The sequence below is a fragment of the Castor canadensis genome, chromosome 4 (genome assembly GCF_047511655.1).
Source record: "Castor canadensis chromosome 4, mCasCan1.hap1v2, whole genome shotgun sequence".
NCBI classification, from domain to species: Eukaryota; Metazoa; Chordata; class Mammalia; order Rodentia; family Castoridae; genus Castor; species Castor canadensis.
This window is the reverse complement of record NC_133389.1, coordinates 130994176-131015341: the sequence shown is the minus strand read 5'-3', so window position 1 is coordinate 131015341 and position 21166 is coordinate 130994176. Positions and strand designations below refer to the sequence as shown.

Below are 21166 nucleotides of genomic sequence, written 5' to 3'. Positions count from 1 at the left end.
GACTACATGATAAGCAGAATAATGTTGGAATTACACATCTTAGTTCAAAGATGTGGGGTCACCTGAGTCTGAGCTCAAATCTAAGACCTGTTTACTCCCTTGTGTGGTTACAGAACTTTTCCAATTCACAATGTTCTCGTCCATAAAATGGGAATAACAGCATTCACACAATTATTGTGAGGGTTAGATGTAACTACAAGTAAAACTCATAATGGTGCTTACCATGGTACCCAGTAAGTACAAGCAATCATTATTAGTAAGGACCACCATATAGAATATTGAAGTTAGAGAACAAAGAAGCAGATTTTTGAAGGGATCTAGCATAGGTTTCACTGATGCTCACTACATGTACTTGCTTGCTAGGGCAGCTGGGACCAAGTACCACTAACTGGGTGGCTTATACAATGGAAATTAACTCTCAGTTCTGGAGAGAAGACCAAAATCAAGGTGTCTGCAGGGTTGTTTCTTCTGAGGGCTGTGAGAGAAGGATCTGTCCCAAGCCTCTCTCCTTGGCTGTCTTCATGTTCATGTGGTGTTTTCTCTATTACACATATCTAGGTCCAAATTTCTCCTTTTTAGAAGGGCACCAGCCATTTTAGGTTAAGGCCCCCCTGATCCCCACTTTAACTTAATTACCTCTACAAAGACCCTGGTATAAATAAGGTCACATACTGAGGTAAGAGAGGTTGAGAGTCCAACATATCTTTGGTGGAAGGACGCAATTCAACCTATCACAGTAGGGATGACAGACATAGGACAGCACCCTTTTGTAATTATATTTTGTTAGAACTTCCCAAAAAGTGAATTATCTCTATCCAATAGTAGTTGATTACAAAGATAAACCATGTATAAGTAGGGGGGTAGTTAAACCAGAAATGGCCAGTAAGGTAACAGGTTAAATCAACAGTTCCATTGTGACTGACTCACTAAGAATGTTTTATGATTATGCTCCAGCAAGATAAAGTAATGTGCAATTTTGTTTACTCTGCCCCAAATGAAATTTTGAGAAATTCAGGCAGAAAAGTCCAGTTTCCCAGTGCTGGAGAAAAAAAGTGTCTGCTACATAAGTACAAGGACTTCGGATATAAATGACTCATGGATCTTTAGTGTAAGGTTTTATAATACAAATCTTGGTTTTATGCCTTTGGGTGTCTCTGGACCAGGATTTCTCAAACTCTGCCACTGGAGAAATTCCTACACAGTTCCTCCTAAAAAGAGGCAGTTACTAACCCCACTTTTGAAAGCACCTGTGAGGGATCCAGTGCTCAGAATTTCTTTCTTCTGCAGCCCTCCCAAACCAGGCATGCTTGAATCAGCATCGTCTCAAGGATAAATATTTCTTGCTAGGAATAAAATAGCGACAGATTCCCTAGGTTTAAGGGGGAGTCTCCAGGAATGCTGAGGGACCTCTGATACCAGACAACTTTAGGGAGGAACACAAGGACAGAATTCTTCCCTGCATTTGCTGCATATGAATGAGTCAGCTTTTGGTTGGCAGCTGTCAGCTCTGAGACCACCATAATCAGCTTTTATATTTCGATCAGGTGACAAACTCCCCAACCTGCTGACAAACTCTGCCCACACCCATAATGGAGGGCAACTGTCCCTCCTCCACTCCTGCCTCCCTATTTAGAACAACTCAAAGAAGTTGGAGAGAAAGTATAACAGATCTATCAGGCCAAGACCAGACAGGAGGCTTACTTGCCCTCTCCTGAAGGAGAGAAGGATCACTAAGAGAATGAGGCCTCTGACGGAGAGATCTACCAGAAGGAAAGCTGGAAGAACACTGAGATCCACGGTCTCTGAATAACATACCCAAAGTCACATTGCTAGCTGTAGACCTGGAACCAGAAACCAGGTATGTTTACCAATGTGGTCTTGCCACCATTTCATAACACTAAAACCCAATCTGCAAGAGGGCAAGAGGCTGTGTTTGTTTAGGGAGAAGAGGACTCTGCTACATTTTGGTCTTTGTTGTTTCAGGGCAGGGTCAATGGCAAAATCCCTTCAGGCCATTCCCTGCAAAAAGGCACTACATTTGCAGTGAGTGTAGATTGTTCATCTCAGAAAGCTAAGGCCCTAAACACTGAACCCTCTATAAACCCTGCAATAGAGTCAGGAAATAGGATGTTTATCAGATTCTGCATATCATAGGAAATAGCAGTGGGTGGGAAATTACATTAATGAACCATAAAGTAAAACAGAAGAGTCTTTCCATCCTTTAAGAAGAGTCTTTCCTGCACGCATAAACGCACACGCACACACACAGAAAGAGAGAGAGAGAGAGAGATCAGCCTGATTCTTGTGGGACTGAGACAGAGGAAAGCCAGCTGAGAGTTCCTGAAATGTTTAGGGTACTGTCACCATGCTAACAGAGGTTTCTTGAGTGGCAAGTACTTGGTAGACATTATTCCATATAACTTGAAGGATTCTGTTTTATCCATTTCAGTTTGCAACTAAGATGAGTAAATTTCTTAAAGGGAAATTTCTCTCTCTCAGAGAATTCTCAAAGTAAACGTATTGTGTGAAGAAGTAGCCTTGTGAGGGCTGTACTTCTTACTGTTCCTTAACACACAGGGCAGTTGAGAGAAGAGATGGAAAGAGCAATGCCTTCAACCCAGTACCATTTTGTTAGCTGCTTTCTTTCCCCATCTCAGGGAAGAGCCGAGTGGTGGTGAAGGTAGTCACTTCCTTTACATCTACTTCAGATCAGGAAATCTCTCTAGCTATTAATCTGAACTGAGGATGGACCTTTTGTTTTCCAACATTGTATGCAAATGTCACGGCTTGCTTTAAGACACAAAACCAGAAAAGGGGCAAAAGGCAGGGTGTATAAGATGCACATTTACTCTAATACCACCTCCAACCGGACTTCTTAAACTCTGAAGTGCATAGGACTCATCAGAGAATCTTATGAATATGCAGAATCTGGTTCAGCAGATCTGGGATGGGGTCTGAGAATCCCCATTTCTAACAAGCTGCCAAGGGCAGCAGATGCTGCTGATTCTGGAACTACACAGACCAGAAAAGGTGTTTTGGCTTTTTGGGCTGCTTGATCATGGCCCCATATATACTTATATAGAGAGGAGCCAGATCTCTATCTATATACACATACACATATGTAGATTCATATGCACACAGCTACCTCTTCTTAAGTACATCACAAATAGGATTTTCCATCCAAATCAGTGGTTCTCAACATTGGAATTACTAGGGAGTTTCTAAAAAGAAATGATGACTGGGTCCCACCTCCAGAGTTTCTGCTGTAACTGGTCTGGATCAACCTAAAGATCAAGCAGTGTAAAAGTACCTCATTTAAGTGATTTAAAGATCACTTTATTTGACTAGCCAAGGTAGGGAACTCCTCTACACAAATAAGGTGATACACTTTATGCTTTTATTTAAAGGTTAACTATTACTTCTCCTAATATCTTTTCTCACATCACAGCACTAAGCCAGCCAATCAGATTTTACATTTAAGTGTGGGAAATGCAGCAAAACAGTCTTCTCTTTTTGAAAAAGGGAGGGTTATCCTTTCTTAAACTTTCAGAATATGCTGTACTTAATTTTTTCTTAGTGTCATGGCAAATTTATTAAAAATCTCCCCCACTCCGTTCACATGACTCAATTTTATTCAATTTGTAAAATTACTACAATATTTTAAACAAGCAAATTTTCATAACAAAAATATAGAGTATACAACTTTTAGAATTTGGAAGAGAAAAAGAGTACTCACAAAATAAGTATACATGTATTTTTTAATGAAGTTTATTTTTTTCTCTTAGGAATAGAAATCCTATTCTGAAGATGTTTCAAAATTAAAGTGCTTAATTATATCAATTTAAATCCATATTTGCTACTAGGTTACTAAGTTTATTCAATGACTTTCTTCTACTAATTCCAATATTCCCAAATTATTTACCTGCTGAAAAGTTACAAATTTTTCATTTAAATACCCACAAACTCTTGTTGCAAGAACTATTAAATGTATTACTTCAAACTAACCAAAATAAAGACATTTAAAAGGCAAAAAGAAACTCATGTGCTTATGTTTTTAATATTTATACACACAAAGAAAATAGTTTAAAGCAATCCGGACATTTTCTAAAGCTTATTTATGTTTGGTTCAAATAATACTTGGTGTGCAAATGTGAATAAATACCATTCAACTAGTTAACTGAAAAAAAGTGAAAACTTAGGAAAGCCAATTATAGTTAAGACAACGTATGAGCTACCCTAAATTAAACAGCAGCTGCTTAGGGCTCACTACCATATTTAAGTATTCTTTCCTTCTCCAAAACAATATACCAAATAAAGAGATACTGAGAAGACCATTTTGGAGGACTTTATAATCATCATCCAAAACTGGAGAAAAAGATAAAGTGAATAAGAAGGAAAAAAAAGAAAGGTAGAAAGAATGGAAGAAGTTCATATGACTCTTTGACTAACTATGGATAATACTGGAAAGCACTTAGAAATTTACTGCTAACATTCAACCCTAATTTTGCATAGGCACCTCAGAGCAGACAGAAAGGAAATGTTGAGATAATACAGAATTTTGAAAAAAAGAAGGAAAAAAATATTTCTCTATAGCAAATTACTAATGGGCTTGAGCCATTAAAAATATCATCTAAAACTATATCTACTTCTATCATACTCCTCCAAGATAAATACCTATAGGAGACAAATCACCAAAAGTGACAGATGCAAACAATATAGTAGAAAAAGACTGTTATGAGGCAAAATAATAATAATAAATCATTGGTATATTTGCCAGGCTTTAAGACTCAAGTAACATTCAAGGACACTGTGCAGGCAGCACAGCCTGATTCACAAAAGCAAGAAAGAAAAGTTGCATTCTGTAACCCCAAAAGTCACAGCCTATATTAATAAAAAAAAAAAAAAAAATCGAAGAAAAATAAGGGCAACTTATCTCTGAGGAGGTTTGCTACTTAAGCAAAACCACAAATGAACTAAAACTCTTCTCTCAAGTGATGACTAAAGGTGATATAAACACAAAAGGAGACTTATGCAAAGCATTAAGATGCTACTGAATTTTCACTTACTAAATTCCTACTTTAAAAAAATAGTGTTGGCATTCTTTATTTTCCTGAGCATCATGAGAAGTCAGTTACAAAGGTTTTTGATTCAAAAAGGCACTACTAGTAAGTACACAAACATATACACTTGGCCTGAATAAAGAGATGGACTACATTTGATTCTATTTTTAATCTATATATTAATATATAGATTTAAGTTCATCCTAGTTGGACAGTGGATACTGCAAGTAGGCAATCAATCTATTATGACTGTTCAATTTTATTTATTGTGAGTGGTTAAAAAACTAAAATCCACTAAAGTTATGCAAAGTCAGACCATAATCACTACCCTATGTTCTTGATAACAGGTATCTTTACCACCATTCCCTACACCCTATTACCAAGTCCATGCAGACATCATCAATCAGGTCCATAGGTTGCTCTCTGCTACTCCTAGCTTCTAACTCAGAATCCCTAGAAGCCAAACTAGTTAATCAGAAAGAAAAAAAGAGACAAAAAGGACAGTTTGCTACAACACAGACACAATGCTAAACCACAGTTATTTATTGTTATACAATAAATCTGCCAATCACTGCAAAACAAGAAAACAAAGAAGAAATAATAAAGCCAAATGAGAGTTGTGCATCATGGCAAAGAGCTACGGACAATCACCTGAGTATGCCAATTCTGAAGGTATAATGGAACATTTAGCTAGTCTAGCAACCTCTACCAGAAATACCACAGGAAAAGAGCATATTCCTGTCTAATTCAAGCAGAGTCCAGTTTTGGTGATAAGGCTTTAAAATATTCACTGTATATTCCTTTACTTTATAAATTTGTCAAATGAAAGTTTCAATCACGCATACACACACACACACACACACACACACACACACACACACATTCACTGACGAAATCTGGATTCTTAATCCTTACTATCACTGGGCCACATGAGGTTTTTTTTGGTGGTGCTGGGGTTTGAACTCAGGGCCTCACGTTTGTTAAGCAGGTGCTCTACCATTTGAGCCATTCCACCAGCCCCCTGGGCCACACTTTTGATTACAGCCAAACAGACAAACAAAAAAACCTCTCACTCTGTTTTGACCAAATCATAGTAACTTCTACAGCAAACTTGTTTCACTCCTTTTTTGTTGTTTTTTTTGCAGTACTGGGGTTTGAACCCAAGGCCTAGACCTTGAGCCCCTCCATCAACCTCCCCCTCTTTTTTGTGATGGGTTTTTTTTTTGAGATAGGGTCTCACAAACTATCTGCCTGGACTGGCTGTGAACCGTGATCCTTCTGATCTCTGCCTCCTGAGTAGCTAGGATTACAGGCATCAACCACTGGCACCCAACTTGTTTCATTCTTAATAGCTAAATTTTAAAATCAATTATAAAACTAAACATAAAGCCATGTCTCTAAACAAAACGATTCCAAGTTGCATTATTTACAACCAAGAAACCACACACACACACACACACACACACACACAAAATGAAAGAAAAGACTACAGCCAGGCAAGGTGGCACACACCTGCAATCCCTGAATTTGGGAGGTGGAAGCAGTAGGATCACAAGTTCAAGGCCAGTCTGGGCAACATGGTGAGACCCTGTCTCCAAAAAAAAAAAAGAAAGGCACAACAAATCCCAGCATTATCTTTCAAAAGAAACTAGCCTCATTCTAGCTATTTAAAAAGAAAACAAAGAAGAAACAATTCACAGTTCCTTGCATAGAAGGAGTAAAAAGAAAATTAAAGAATTAGAATGTCCACCTGGTCAACCATGGTAAGGGTCAGAACTGTTCAACTCTCACACACATAAAAATACTCAAGTAAAGCTATATATAGAGCTAACTGCATTATTAGGACTATGTAATATGAATGTGCCACTGTTTAATCACCTGCTCTTAATGAGCTAATCTACACTACTGAAATAGACAACTTCGTAAAATCAGTCAATACACAGGAAAAAGGTCTGGAAGAATACATACCAGTAAAGAGTGGCTACCCCAAAAGGAACAGATGTCAAGGTGAATTTTGGTTTATTCATATTGTCTAAATGACTGTTTAATAAAGAATCAAGTATTGCTTTTAAAATGTAAGAAGAGTAAGAGATACCCAGTTCTCTTAGATTGTAAAGCCCAAGTGCTAAAAGACAAAGAGGATAGCACAGATGAGAATGAAGTTTTCCTAGAATACTTACTTCCATTTTGCAAGAATTACCACTCTTCAGTCCTAAACTACTTATGCCCATCCAAATGCAAACTTCTGCCTATAATATCAAGAGAAGCTGGGAAAAGAGGTGACTGTGGATACAGCCTCTGGTGGCTATGGACCCCTTCAAGACATTGTTCTCTCTTCCTTGTTCCTAGCTTTCCTGTGCTACCAAACTGGGTAATGTATATTATATTGAGATTTAAGTGAGTGCAACAGTCTTTTGTACCAAACTTGAAAACTATGGAATTTATCAACAGCATCTCCTCCTCTCACCATGACAGAATAAAACTCAGGAGGAAATTTATTAGTATACATTTAAACCATCTTCGGTGATTTGAACACATTACCCATGGAAATTACTCTCATTGATACTGATCAATGGAATTGCTTAAGATGTTAATACCCCAGTATATTAGTTCATTTGGTTTACCTATAGCAATTTATCAAAATTTTATCCTGACACTAAATCCTGGGTTTTGTGAATATGTTCTGAATTAGTTATTCAGTGAATCCTTTCTGAATTAGTTAGTTATTCAGGAACTAACACTAGTCCAAAAATATTAAGAAGTATTTAAACTAAAATATGAAACAAACAAATAATATAAACACTTAGTATTTCAGGACATAGTATTTATCATTCTAACCAATCACATGAGTTAATCTTGCTTCTGTGCATCTTGGTCATTCTTGTACTCTTGTACTCTCATATCTGGTACGAGGCTAAAATAATATAAAGCATTTGACTTACAGTTAATGTTCTAAAATGACTGATTAACACAGACCCACAAAAGCCTTTGTGAGGAATGAGAAGGACAGGAAAGGCCAGAAAGAGCAAATTCTATCCTATGAAAATACACTAAATTAATTACTGCATTTGGAAAGGAGGCAGCACAAGCGCTCCAAAGCTGCAGATATGAAAACCCCAGATATGACATGACAAAGCAACATAAACAGTCCCAATAGACAGTAACAGTCACATCCACGGAAAAGGGGAATACCAGTATTAAGATAATTGCAAGCACTGTTTTGTCTCGCCACTCCCTATTTCATCTGTGCTACTAAAGTTATCCAGAGTATTTTGCAAAGTTTATTTGCACTAAGCAACTGGCCATTCTTTCTATAGAAAAATGTCTCCTTTCTATAGGTACTGGTATTTACAGCTACTATGAAGATGGGACTCCACTTTAGCATCAGAGAATGCAAATGTCCTTACAGATAAAAATCTCCTTCCCCAAAATGTGCAGCTCATCATCCATAAGAAAAGTAATGCATTACCTACTCCCACTTCATTCAAAGAATCAGAATGCTATTATGCATTCAACCTTAACCCAGACACAAAAAGATAATTAAAATATCTGAAAAGAAATTTTAAAATCTAGGCTCAGAGCAGCTTCTGCCCAGAAAATAATTATCTTCTTTTAAAACATTAACATATAAAAAACTAACCAACCTCTTATAAAATTGAAGGTAGTATGTAAGTAGAACTTTCTCTCAAACATTTTGATGGTAAAACAGTTTAACTAAATTTTAACTATTGAATAAATGCAGACATTTTGCTTTGTGGAAGTTCGTATTTTCTGAAAGGTGTATGACCATTCTCGAGAAGGTTAGGGATGCAGTAACTACAATCTACTACTTCTTTATTTCTGTAACCTACATGTGCAGAGAACAGTACATCTACTGGTTAGCAAGGCATAACAAATACCACCCCCACAACTTTGCTGTCCATACTTCATATTTAGACACTAAACATAGTACCAGTAGAGCTTAAAAGTGCATCAAAATCATTATACTGTTTTTCAAACTTTTAATGTAACTATTATGTCTTAAGGCTTTAACATTTCTTAGGAAAATAACATTTAACACCAGAACATTTTATGTGAAGTCTAGTTAAATGCAGAGTCAATATTAGCAAACACTAAATTCATAGATACTAATAATTCCTTCCTATAGTAAAACATCTTCATTTAAGTCTAAATGGGCTACTAAATTAAGAATGATAGTGGTGATATACAATTATTGCAATATTAATACTAAAAAACTTAGTATATATTGTGTGCCAGGCACTATTCTGAATGCTTTCATGAACTGATTCTTCTTCTCACAACAGTATGAGGTAGGTAGTACAGTAAAAGCATATGAATTAAAAACTACTGGAGTGAATAATAAAAAAATTACTAGAGTAAAAAGAATGAATTATAGAATACTAAAGAAATTTTACTTTCTATATACACTATTAGAATTGAAATCTAGACTTTCAATTAAACATGGTAGACTACCCACATGAATTTATTTCCTCAACCTCTAAAACCCAACCAAAAAGACATTAAAGGAATATAAGCAGTATTCATTCACAGTGACAAAGCTAATAGAGTACAAAGCCAAAAGATTTCCAAAGTTTCTAAAGACAAAACAGGAGTCCTTGCAACTGGAAGGAAAAGTCTAAGCAAACCAGAAGCAACAAAAACACACTACTCAACCCCTAATAAGCTGAGTAGCAGAAGATAGGGGTGAAATACAGGGCTGAAAGTGGACTAGAAGTCTATAAAAAAATAGCAACTGGACCCCACTCAGATCCTCTCCCTCATTCTCCACAGCCAGCCAACTTCCCCTGCCCCATCCTCTATCTACAAGAGAAACTGAAGCTGAGAGTCACCAACATTACAGGAGGACTGGGGTAGGATGGCATAGAGCATAAGGGAGGTTGAAAATAAAGAGATTAAGTAAAAGTCATCATCTTCTAAACTGGGGTCCTCAGCTCACTTCACCACTACCCTACCACTAGAACTCAAATTTCTACAGAAACAGAATAACACCAAAGAAAAGAACTCTAGTAAAATTAAGGGATCCCAAGAGAAAAGGCCAGCTGTCTGCCTAATGGCCATTTAGACAACTCATAAACCCAGCCTAGTTATAAAACCCAGTTAGTTTTATAGTACATGCCTAATATGAAAGGATAATTTCTCCAACTTTCTCCAGAAGGCTTCAGAAAGACAGAGACCAAAATAAACAAACGGGAAAACAGGAACACGGAAAAAACAGAAAAATGCGAGAAACAGAAAAGACATTGAAAAAAAACCTCATAATCCCCAGGCATGTGAAGAGTCACTGAATCTATAAAATAAAATGGCTTTAAGAAAAGAGAAGAGTAAAACAAAGCGCTAAGAAACTAAAACATACATAGGTAAAGAAAATTCAACAGTGGAGCTAGGGAATAACAAAAAGAACAAAAAATAACTTGTGGAGAACCTCCAGAGATTTAAGTTAGAGGATCAATCTGGGAGACCCAACATTCAAATAACAGAAATTGTAGAGAGATAGGATAAACAAAACAGAGAAGGTGAAATTATCAAAAAGACAACACAGGGTAGGGGATGTAGCTCACAGGTAGAGCACTTACCTAGTAAGGCCCTAGATTTGGTCTCCACAACCACAAAAAAAAAAAAAAAAAAGACTACACAAACAGAATTGAAGGAAACAAATCTAACTGAAATGCTCCACCAAAACAAGTACTGATCACAAACACACACACACACACACACACACGTGTGCACGCACACACCATTATGAAATATCAGTGGTAAAGAGAAGCTCCTAAATGCCTCCAGAATGCAAAAATGGGTCCCTGGTGTAAAGAAGGGAATCAGAATTCTCATAGTAAAACTGAATGATATAAGAAATGGAGAATTGTTCTTAGAATTCTCAAACCATCAATCAAAAAGAGAGACATTTTCAGAGTTGGACAACTTCAAAATCTGTTTCCAATGAATCTTTTCAGGAAACTATTTGGATTAGCTTTAGCAAAAATGAAAAGAAAAGGCAGTAAATCAACAAAGTAGAAATCACAGGATCAAAAAGAGGAGATCTAACTTGACATCAAAACATAAAGGGATCTCAGAAGCAAACAAGCCAGGAGAGCAACAGTCTAAATAGCAGAAGCGTGATCAAGGAAGAAATGCTGCCCCTATAGGATGACAACAAAAAAAGGAACTGACAGATTATCTGAATTTTTTTTAGCATTTGGGCCTTTGGATTATCACTGTGATTAGTACATGAAAAACCTAATAAATTACTAACTCTGGGAAAAATAAGGTCCTAGCTGAAAGGAAATAATGGTAGCTGAACATTCAGTTCACCAATGAACAATATTTACATGGATTAATTCTACAACTATAAATATGTACTGGGAAGGGTAGGGAAAGAAAAATAAGTAGGTGGGGATATAAGAAAAGCCAATCCTGCCTATCATAAAAGGAATTCAAGAAATCCTTTCTCAAGTTGATAAATCAGAAAAACTAGTATAACATTTTAAAATAGGAAGGTAAACACTAGAATAAACCATTAAGTTAAAAGTGCTAGTCTCTGGGATGTTAAGATTTGGGGGAGGGGAGCCTGCTCTTTTTCACTATTTGATCTTATAACTATGTACATGAAGTACCTAAATAAAAAGAATGCTAATAATTTAAACTTATAAATTCAGCAAGAACTCAAAGAGAGGATTAAGGAACCACAAAGCCCTGTCTACTATTTACTCACCCACCAGAGCCTCCAGTAAGGAGCTCCTGTTGCCTGACCTGGCTTCATCAAACCAGGGACTCCTTCTATACCACCTCACAACAGCAAGTCTTGAATGAGAAACCTAGAAGCATTGCATTAAATAAAATAGAACTGGCATGGTCTAAATTAATGATCTAATAATGTATGGAATTAATATAAACAGCAGTCTGGTATTAACATATTACATGAATATACTTTCTGAGATCTTATGATGATATCTAAATTTTGAAATGTGATAATGCATAGTGAAAACCTATAATTCAGGGTCACAAGTTTCAGAGCATCTGTGAAAATGAAGATACTTATCTCTTGCTTTGGAATTTAAGTTTAAGCAACAGTATCTATTTCCAGTCTTATCCTGATTGAAGATACAATTACACAATGTAATGCAACAAAATTGAAATTTAGCTCTTTTTACAAAAATTCTCAAGGTCCCTTTAATCACAATAGGGATCAAGCACCTGAAATGACAAAGCAAGGACTGGTTTTGCCTAGACCACTGACATGCCAATAGTTTCCAAATTTCTCAGTAACCCCATGTCCTGGACAGAGCAAGAAAGGGGCAACCAATAACTATACATTGCAAACAAACCATACAGCTAAAATTCTTATAGAATTGTTCTACTTGGTTCCTCTTTACTTAAAATTCAGAAAAGTCATGTACAGTTGAAAATACACAGGGCTCTTCAAAATATAAGATTCCTCAAACACCAGTACCACCAAGGGGACGGGAAACCACAGATTCCTTTAAGTTTTATAGATTGCTTCATACCACTAATTTACTCATCAAACCTAGACATAAACCAGGTGGGAGGATCATTTGAGCCCATGAGTTCAGTGCCAACCTAGGCAACACAAAGAGTGTCTTCAAAAATTGGGCAGGGGGGGAATTCAAACCAGAAATGACTACATTTTATTTTTTAAATATTTACAGAAAATGGGTCACAAAACAAACTATTTAGGTAAAACAACAGAAAACTGATCTGACTCTTTTCTAAGAGTTCAAAAACTTACAGTGTTAATCTAGCTCAAAAAAAAAAAAAAAAAAAGAAAGAAAGAAAAAGAAATTAACTACCAGAAAAACTATTAGCAGTACCCTGACCTTCACGGTCTTATTAGCACTGTGCAAGTTCCTACTATAGGGACAAAAAAAACCCAAAAAAACAAAAAAAACTGACTACCCACTCAACATGAAAATCTACACTATAAATTTTTTTCAAATTAGACATATGAAATACAACTTGCGAGCAGCAAGAAGATTCTGCTGAACTATACAGAGTAGTCAAGTCATTAGACTACACAGAGTGTGCTTTATTAGCACACAGTTTATCTAAATACATATTAATATATATAGATTATTTATGTCCACTTTAAACTTAGGAAAGCAGGCCTATTTATTTTAGTAAATACCAAATATTTACTAAATATTTGGCTGCACCATTCTAATCTAATAGTCAACAAAAGCTAAGAATATGCTTCATTGTGTATTCACAGGCCTGAATATGAAAACAAAATCAAATCAATAAAGAATAATTAAGCCCTTAAATAAAGACTAAATAGAAAATCAATGAATATAAAAAATACAATGTATTATATGATGAGTTTAAATGTAAAACCATGTATTTATTAAACATGATTAACTTAAAAACATCAATCCAATTTGTTTAAAGTGCTTTTCATTTAAAACCTTGAACAAAACTATCATCCCAAAGTAAAATTAAAAAATAAAAAAAAAAACAGATTACCAGGTAAATACTGACAACAGATATGGACAGACACTACCAATAAATGCTATTTGCTCTTTAATTAAATAATGTCATTCTCAAGTGATATAGAACAGTCACCTTGACAGAATTCCTTTTTTGTATATAAATATTCATAAATAAAAATGTCTCTAAATATTCTAAAGAGTTGCAAACAATACCTTACAACAGCAGCTTAATGTCTATTTTAGGAAAAAAAAAAAAAGAAGAAGCACTAAAATCCTCTTCCATTGACAATCATTTATTTCTCTGGTGTAAGTGAGCACAGTCACTATAACATTAGCCTCTTTTGTAGAACAGTGTAAATAACAATGTATACATATCTTAAATTTGGTAGGTCATAGAAGTTAGAATGCAGTCATATTTTGATGCAACAAAATAAATAAATAAAAATTAAATATTTTAACCCAATTTTTGGTATTGACAAATCAGTAGTGTCAATCAACTTCACATATGAAGGACAACACAGTCTGATTTTTTAAAATGCTCAACATGTCATGGTATTTGGGCTAAAGATATTAAGAATATTAAGTGTTTCCTTTTTGCTTAAAGGAATATAATACAATCACCATCAAACTGCTATCGTAACTCATTTAAATCTAGGGTAAAGTGACCTTTTGGTCCATGGCACAAGTTACATATATCACACCTTGGTCAAACTGAAACCATGTGAAATTTCTTCTTTATATGCTACAATACAAACTGACAAGCTGTCAGTCCCTCACAGTTTTTTTAGAAAAATATCTGTCCTTATGGATGTCAAAATGTTACACCATCATTTATTTAAAAAAAAAAAAAGATGCACATTCATACTGTGAAGTTATTAGGAAAATACTCTTGCAAATAAACGATATAAAGATAAAATACACTTCAAAAGTATGTGGGTTGTTTTTGTTTGTCTGTTTTACAATATTCTATAAAGTGCAGAGAAATCCTAAGTAGAGGGAAAAACTACTCCCTATGACAGGTTTAATTACAGCAGCTTTTGCATAGCAATACTTAGAGGAAGTTGAACACTTCAGTTTCCTCAGGAAGTGAACGATGGAAGAGGATCTTCCTTTTCAGAGTTGTTTTTGGCCATAAGTCTGCTTTCTTCAGGAATGGTTGCTGATGCCAAATCTCCATTAAGTGTATTTCTTGAACAGTGAACAGGTCCTATTAAGAAATTGATTAAAAGGTTAAACGTCTTCTCGATATTACCTCCAGTCCTCTGTGAAAGAACATTTTAAATTTCTTGTTCAGAGACATCAAATTCCTTTAACTTCCTCTTAATTTTTGTTTGTTCAATAAAGAAAAAAATCTAACTTTTCTAATATTGGTAGTCATACAGAGAAACTTCACAGTTCACGAGATAAATTACCTGATGCAGAGCTTTTTATTTTGTTCATTGCAAGACACCTGGTTGGCAGGACCATCAATACATGTTTGATGAATTGAACTTAACCTATCCTAACTTTTGCTTTTTCTTCCTGGCTGTCTCTATGCTGCTAGCATCCTCCTTTCTTGGAAAAGAAATTAAGACCTCCGCCGAAGAAAGGTTACATGCCTTATCTAAGATCACATAATTGTAACAGAACTAAGACTAAATTCAGAACTTTTTCTTTTCATTATAAGACTTTTTGAAAAAAGCTGACAAGGTATCTCAAATTGAAAGACGCATTTCATCTTTCCATATGAAATACAACCCCCTGAACTATTACTATAACACCAAGTGAACACCGCTGAACACACTGGTATAGTAGTCCTATTCCAAGGCAGCTATACATTTACATATTGTTTGAATTTACCAAGACCATTTATTACTTTCAAATTGTTTTTAAACTCTTCTTAAAAACAGAAACATTGGCTGGCTCTTGCCTGTAATCCCAGCTACTTGGAAGGTACAGACAAGTAGAGCATGGTTCAAGGCCAGCCTAGGGCAAAAAGTTAGTGAGACCCTTATCCCAGAAAACAAGCTGGGCAAGGTGGTTCAGATCTATAATCCCTGCTAGTCAGAGGCAGAGGTATGAAAAATCATGGTCTGAGGCCAGCATGGGCAAAAGAGCAAGATTCTAGCTGAAAAACCAACTAAAGTAAAAGGAATGGGGGTGAACTCAAGTGGTAGAGTGCCTACCTAACAAACACTAGGAAACATAAGCAGATGTACATCACAAGAGGAAGAATTTTTTGTATAAAGCTTTTCAACTAAGACTGACAATTGCACTATGCATACTTTATTAAGGAAGAATGTAAATGCTCTGCTTAGTCAACTAAGCAAAACATTAAGTTTAGCATAAACAGAAAGAAATTTAAGGATGACACTTCTGCCCTTGCTATTCAGAGAAAATGACTGAGATACATACAAGTCTGTGTGTGAACAGTTTTGTTACAGTCTTAACGTTACATTAGTGAGTGCTGAACACAAGATATGTATACTTAGATCTTACAGAAGTTTTCAAAAAATTAGGAACAGGTTGCCTAAAAAAGAGATCTAAGAAGGAAAAATGGCAAGCGTTTAAAAGAAATTAATTCATCACAAATAATCCTCTTTACAGAGAAAAAAGTAACAGCAGCATGTAGAGAAGAGCACAAGGTAGAACACAGAACTCTCTTGGGAGCTGAATAAAAAGTCACATGCAGAAAGCATGAAGAACAAGGGGAATCATCATCTGAAGTAACTGTTTCAAGGCATACCTTTTACGCATACCCAACCTCCTTAACCCTCTTCTCTTTGTCCTTTTCTCTTCTAGGTATTGCTCAATTGGCAAGGGAAAGATTCTTCCTCTCTATTCTTACCCCTCTTCCTTCAATCATATTTCTATCCATTGTTCCAACTTAAATTCAAACTGGTAGTCAGAGACTCAAGTAGTAGAGTGACTATCTAGCAAGTGCAAAGCCCTGAGTATAAACCTCACTACCACACACACGCACACACAGTGCACGTGCACACACACACATACACACAAAGCCAGGGTTGCTCACTCATAGAAGCACCTTCCCAGCACACATGAGGCCCTGGGTTCAAGCCTCAGCATCACAGGGATTAAAAAAAAAAAAGTCAAAATGGTAGTGAGCACAGAGTAAAGTTCTACATCAATAAATACAGTATCTACTTTAAAAAAAGATACTATCAACTTCTAAACATCTGAAAATGACCAGCAGTCTCATTTAGAATCATCACCATCCACATGAACTCTACATTCTCCTCTAACCAAAACTGTTCCACTTTCTGGCTAAGTAAAACAACTCTATCTTAATGCTTTCAATATATTCAAATACTAGAAATGCAATACCACTGTTTTGTCCCATTTCAGTCACACTATGATTTAGCTATGCTTTTCTAGGTTATCTAAAGAATCTAACTATCATTTATCGAGTCATTTCCATAAGAGAAATTAAAAGTCTGTGTTCCACACAACCGACCTACAAATGAACATGATCTGTTTCTCAACTGGGAACTAGACATAATTTCCAAACCACAGGCTTTGTGAGAAGCAATAATGACTTTACAAAGTAAAAGTCTATTCATGGAGATACAATAACATATAACATACAATACTGGCGTTCACTGGTAAACATGGTCACTACAGTTAAATTAAATATTCTGACATACCTTCAAAGCTTTTTCTCTTCAGAGAAATAACAGAAATTTTAACATAAATTAGACAACTTTTCCTAAAATCACAGTATGCTGCCTTTTACATAAGTGAGAAAAGGAGACAGGAATGAATGTTATTACAATTCACCACTACTATCAGACAAAATTATTTTCCTTACGCATTTCAAGGCATACAAGTCATGTAACAAAGTTGACCTATTTTTCTTTAGAACTTACCTTTATTTGCCTCTAGAATTCTACCTACAATTCATGCTTTCTTCTAAAATGATTTTTAAATACAAATGTAGTGGGAATAAAAGATTACAATACTGCAGACCCTTGGTATCCATGGGTATATGGTTCCAAAGAGACTGCCATTGAAGAAAAACTGTAACCGCTCTGGATGCAAATACTACTGTACCGCAGATGTTTGATTTGTGTTTCCCACAATGCTGCCCAACTTCTGCTAACGACATGCTGCCTTTGGATAAATCTAAAATTTTCACTGTAACGTTTCAAGTAAGCACATTACAAGCCCTTTTTGACTTAAAAAGATTAGCATAACTTTTACCTTGCTTTTGGGATATCACTTGCTTTTGGGGAGCCATATTTTCACAAAATTAAGGACAGCAAAATACTCTGCAGATCACACAATGATTTAAGTACAACTGATGATAACAAAGGACAGAGTACTGCTCTGCATCAATGAGCTGTGAAATGTATGTGTGGGAATTCAAAATTTTTGTTTTTCAAATTTCTTTGGATTTTTAAAATTTACTTTTTGACAGTGCTTAGTCAAAACCACAAATAATAAATCCTCAAATAAGGTGGGCTTACTGTATTCAATAAATACATATCTGAGAAATGATATTTCAAAGCAATCCTCAGTACTTCTTAGTTAATAACAAAGCTCTTAGTAAGAGGGTTGCTGATTGCATGGGTTTACTTAACTCTGAATTAAGGAATTAATCCAAGAACAGTACAGTGTTCTGTATGGACGGAATTTCCAGAAATATCAGAGTCCTACAACAAGTTTGCTAAATAGGCCAAAGAAAGAGACAGAGCCTATCTAACTTACTATCTGGGTCCTCAGGAGGAATATCATTACAAGAGTCTGTATCCGAGTAGGTTCTTCGGCGTCGGGAGAGTCGGTGAAGTGCAGGTACTGGTTCTTTGACAGAGCAGCTACTCCTGCAAGTTAAAAAAACCATTAAATTACAAAGCCTTCAACAATGAGAACACCCTTGACAACTAGAATTTAAATGACTTCTCTTTAAGTGAAAGAGGAACAATTCTGATGCCCAGTCTCCAACATTAGGAATGTTCTACTCATTTAGAAGATAAAGTACAAGCAGGTCCACTGATTTAGAATTAAACTGGTAACCTGGAAAACATGGCCTCTGAGCTGCACTAAATGGAAAAGGAGCACAATAAAGTGGTAACTTTTAGAGCATTCAGTGAGGGCGCAGACATATCAAACAGTTTATAAATTTTGAAAACTAAAAGTTACGAGTTTTCAAGTGCATATATCTAAAGTCAATTCATATCTGATCAAAAACAGAAGAGCAAGAACTTTAGGGAAGATGCTAGAGGTAGACTCACTGACAGCGGTAAGAGATGGCAAAAAGTAGAGTAGAAAAACTATTTTTAAAAGTCAGTCTAAAAAATTAAACAGAAGTAACTGGTGCAATGGCTCATGCATGTAATCCCAGCTACTTGGGAGGTGGAGATCAGGAGGATCAAAGTTCCAGGTAAAGCTGGGCAAAAAGTTAGCAAGACCCCTTTCTCAACCAACGGCTAGGTGTAATGGCATATGCCTGTGGGGAAGCTAGCTGGGGAAGCACAAATAGGAGGATTGCAGTCCAGGCCAGTGCAAACATAAAGGCTAGACCCTATCTCAAAAATAACCAATGTGAAAAGGGCTAGCAGAGTGGCTCAAGTGGTAGGGTACCGGAGTGATTCCAAGATGGCGGCTAGAGGTAGGAAGCAGAAAGCGAGCCTCCTATAGTGAAATCTTGGAGAGACGCTGGAGACACACTTTGCAGGCATAATCACCGAGAAAAGGCATAACTTTGACTCCTCCACATCTCCAGCCGGTGCAGAGAATCTCCACTTCACGTTAAACGGAGAACCGAGGAGGCCCCCAGGCCGCCAGTGGCCGGCACCCAGACGGCTTGGGAAGACGCGGACCAGGTGAGCTTCGCGGTACCGCGGTAGCCCCACAGACAAGCCTGGGCCAGAGCAGCATAGCCCCCTGGACAGACTGACCTCCACCAGGGAAAAAAAGAGAAACTGAGTACTAAGCAATAAGAACAGTTAAGACACGCTGGAAAGAGGGTGGGGCGCCCTGAGCGCTGAAGATTGGGGGAAGGGACTCCTTCCCGGGACTGTAAAGAAACGAGCCGGGCGGCCGAAGAGGCTCTGGCGGGAGCGGCGCACGCCAGCAACCAGGAGCAGGGACGCTTGTGAGAGGAGGGAAGACCCACTTCCCACGTGAACTGTAAATAAACACGCAGGCCTGACAATGCGGGGCAGTGTCACCTTTCCCAGTGCTTGGAAAGGGGAAAGCCTGTAGCAGAGGCCCCCCTCCCCCCGCACAGGAGAACTCTGAGCAAACAAAGCCTGTGGGACCAGGTGAGTGCTAAGCTCACCCCAGAGATCTGCATAAATAACGCCGCCAGCTACAGGCTGAGAGCAGCAGGCAGGCAAGCCACAGTTGCAGATACCACTCTCAGAACTGCCTCCAGACGCTTTTTTTTTCTTTTTCTCCGTACCTTTGATGAGAGAACAACCGAATTACACCTGCAAGCCGAAAAACTTACTGAAACTATTGCATTTGAACTGGGGACACTGGTGGGGCTTTTTTTTTTTATTTTTTCTTCTGTGTGTGTGTGAGTGTAGTTTTGTTCTACTTTATGCATCCCCTTTGATGAGACAACTACAGAACAACATCTGAGGCACCAACTCCAGGACTGGAGATTAAGACGGACATCCAAATTATTAAGACTGAAATTGCATTGCATATAAACTTGGAAGTTTTTTGGTTTTTTTTTTTTTTTAATTTCCTATTTTCCATTTTATTTTAATTCATTTTTATAAATAGATATTACTTTCAAGTGGTAGGGTACCTTGCCTAGCAAGTGTGAGACCCTGACTTCAAATCTAGTACCACCAAGAAAGAAAAGAAAAAAAACTTACAGTAAATCACCATCAACCAACAGCACTTCAGTGTCTACTTTATGACACCCCAACATTACTGTACTTAATAACAACCCTGATACATCAGGAAAAAAATTTTTAGTTCTTTTTATACCTGGTACATAAAGTAGAAAGGATTATCCTCTATAGAGTTGAAAAATATTGCTATTATAAAAATAAAAGCTTATCAACAATTTTCCATTTTTCTCAAAATTTCAGTTGGTAAAACTCTTCATTCCTTACAGGGTTGGATACACACACTGGCTTCCTCTGATCACATTACAATTCAATCAAAGGTTATATAATTATCAGATAAAAAAACAAAATGTGACAAAACAATATATAGTTTCATCACTTTCAAAATAATCAAATGAGACAACCATTGCAATTTAAAAGAATATTACCTAATGAAATAAGGAGCACTTTAATGATTTAGGATACTGGCAGTATCTATCAGAAGGCAAATTTTAAAATGTGTTGATATGGACATCATACACTTTAAAATATCAGATGGCTTTCTGTCTTCTCAGCAAGATTTTTCTCTCTTAAAAAAAAAAAATAACCCAGCATGCATATATGATGCCATAAAAAGATGAGGCAAAATAAGCCTCAATTGTGGAGCCTCAATATGTAAGATATGAATTTTTTTAACCATCATGTGACATATTGCAAACATCTAAAACAAGGTACAACAGCTGGCAAAGTCTTACTTTTGGGTTAATTTATACACTCATGTATTCTTTCCTGGCTCCCTTCTAGGGCCAGGCCCTGATACTAAGCACTAAGGGGTATCCACAGTGATGCTATGTGAAGCAAA

General features: G+C 36.6%; 1 protein-coding gene across 2 annotated transcripts in view; it reads right to left on the bottom strand.

Annotated features, from left to right (window-relative positions):
- Nucleotides 1-3752: 3752 nt before the first annotated feature.
- Plekha3 (pleckstrin homology domain containing A3) overlaps nt 3753-21166 on the bottom strand; it is a 35179-nt gene continuing 17765 nt past the window's right edge. For both annotated transcript variants that reach the window (XM_020177966.2, XM_074071181.1), the window contains exons 7-8: nt 18230-18342; nt 3753-14729 (exon numbers count right to left, since the gene is read on the bottom strand). In XM_020177966.2, coding sequence (XP_020033555.1) covers nt 14602-14729; nt 18230-18342 — 241 coding nt within the window. In that variant the 3' untranslated portion in view covers nt 3753-14601. The remainder of the gene's footprint in view (nt 14730-18229; nt 18343-21166) is intronic.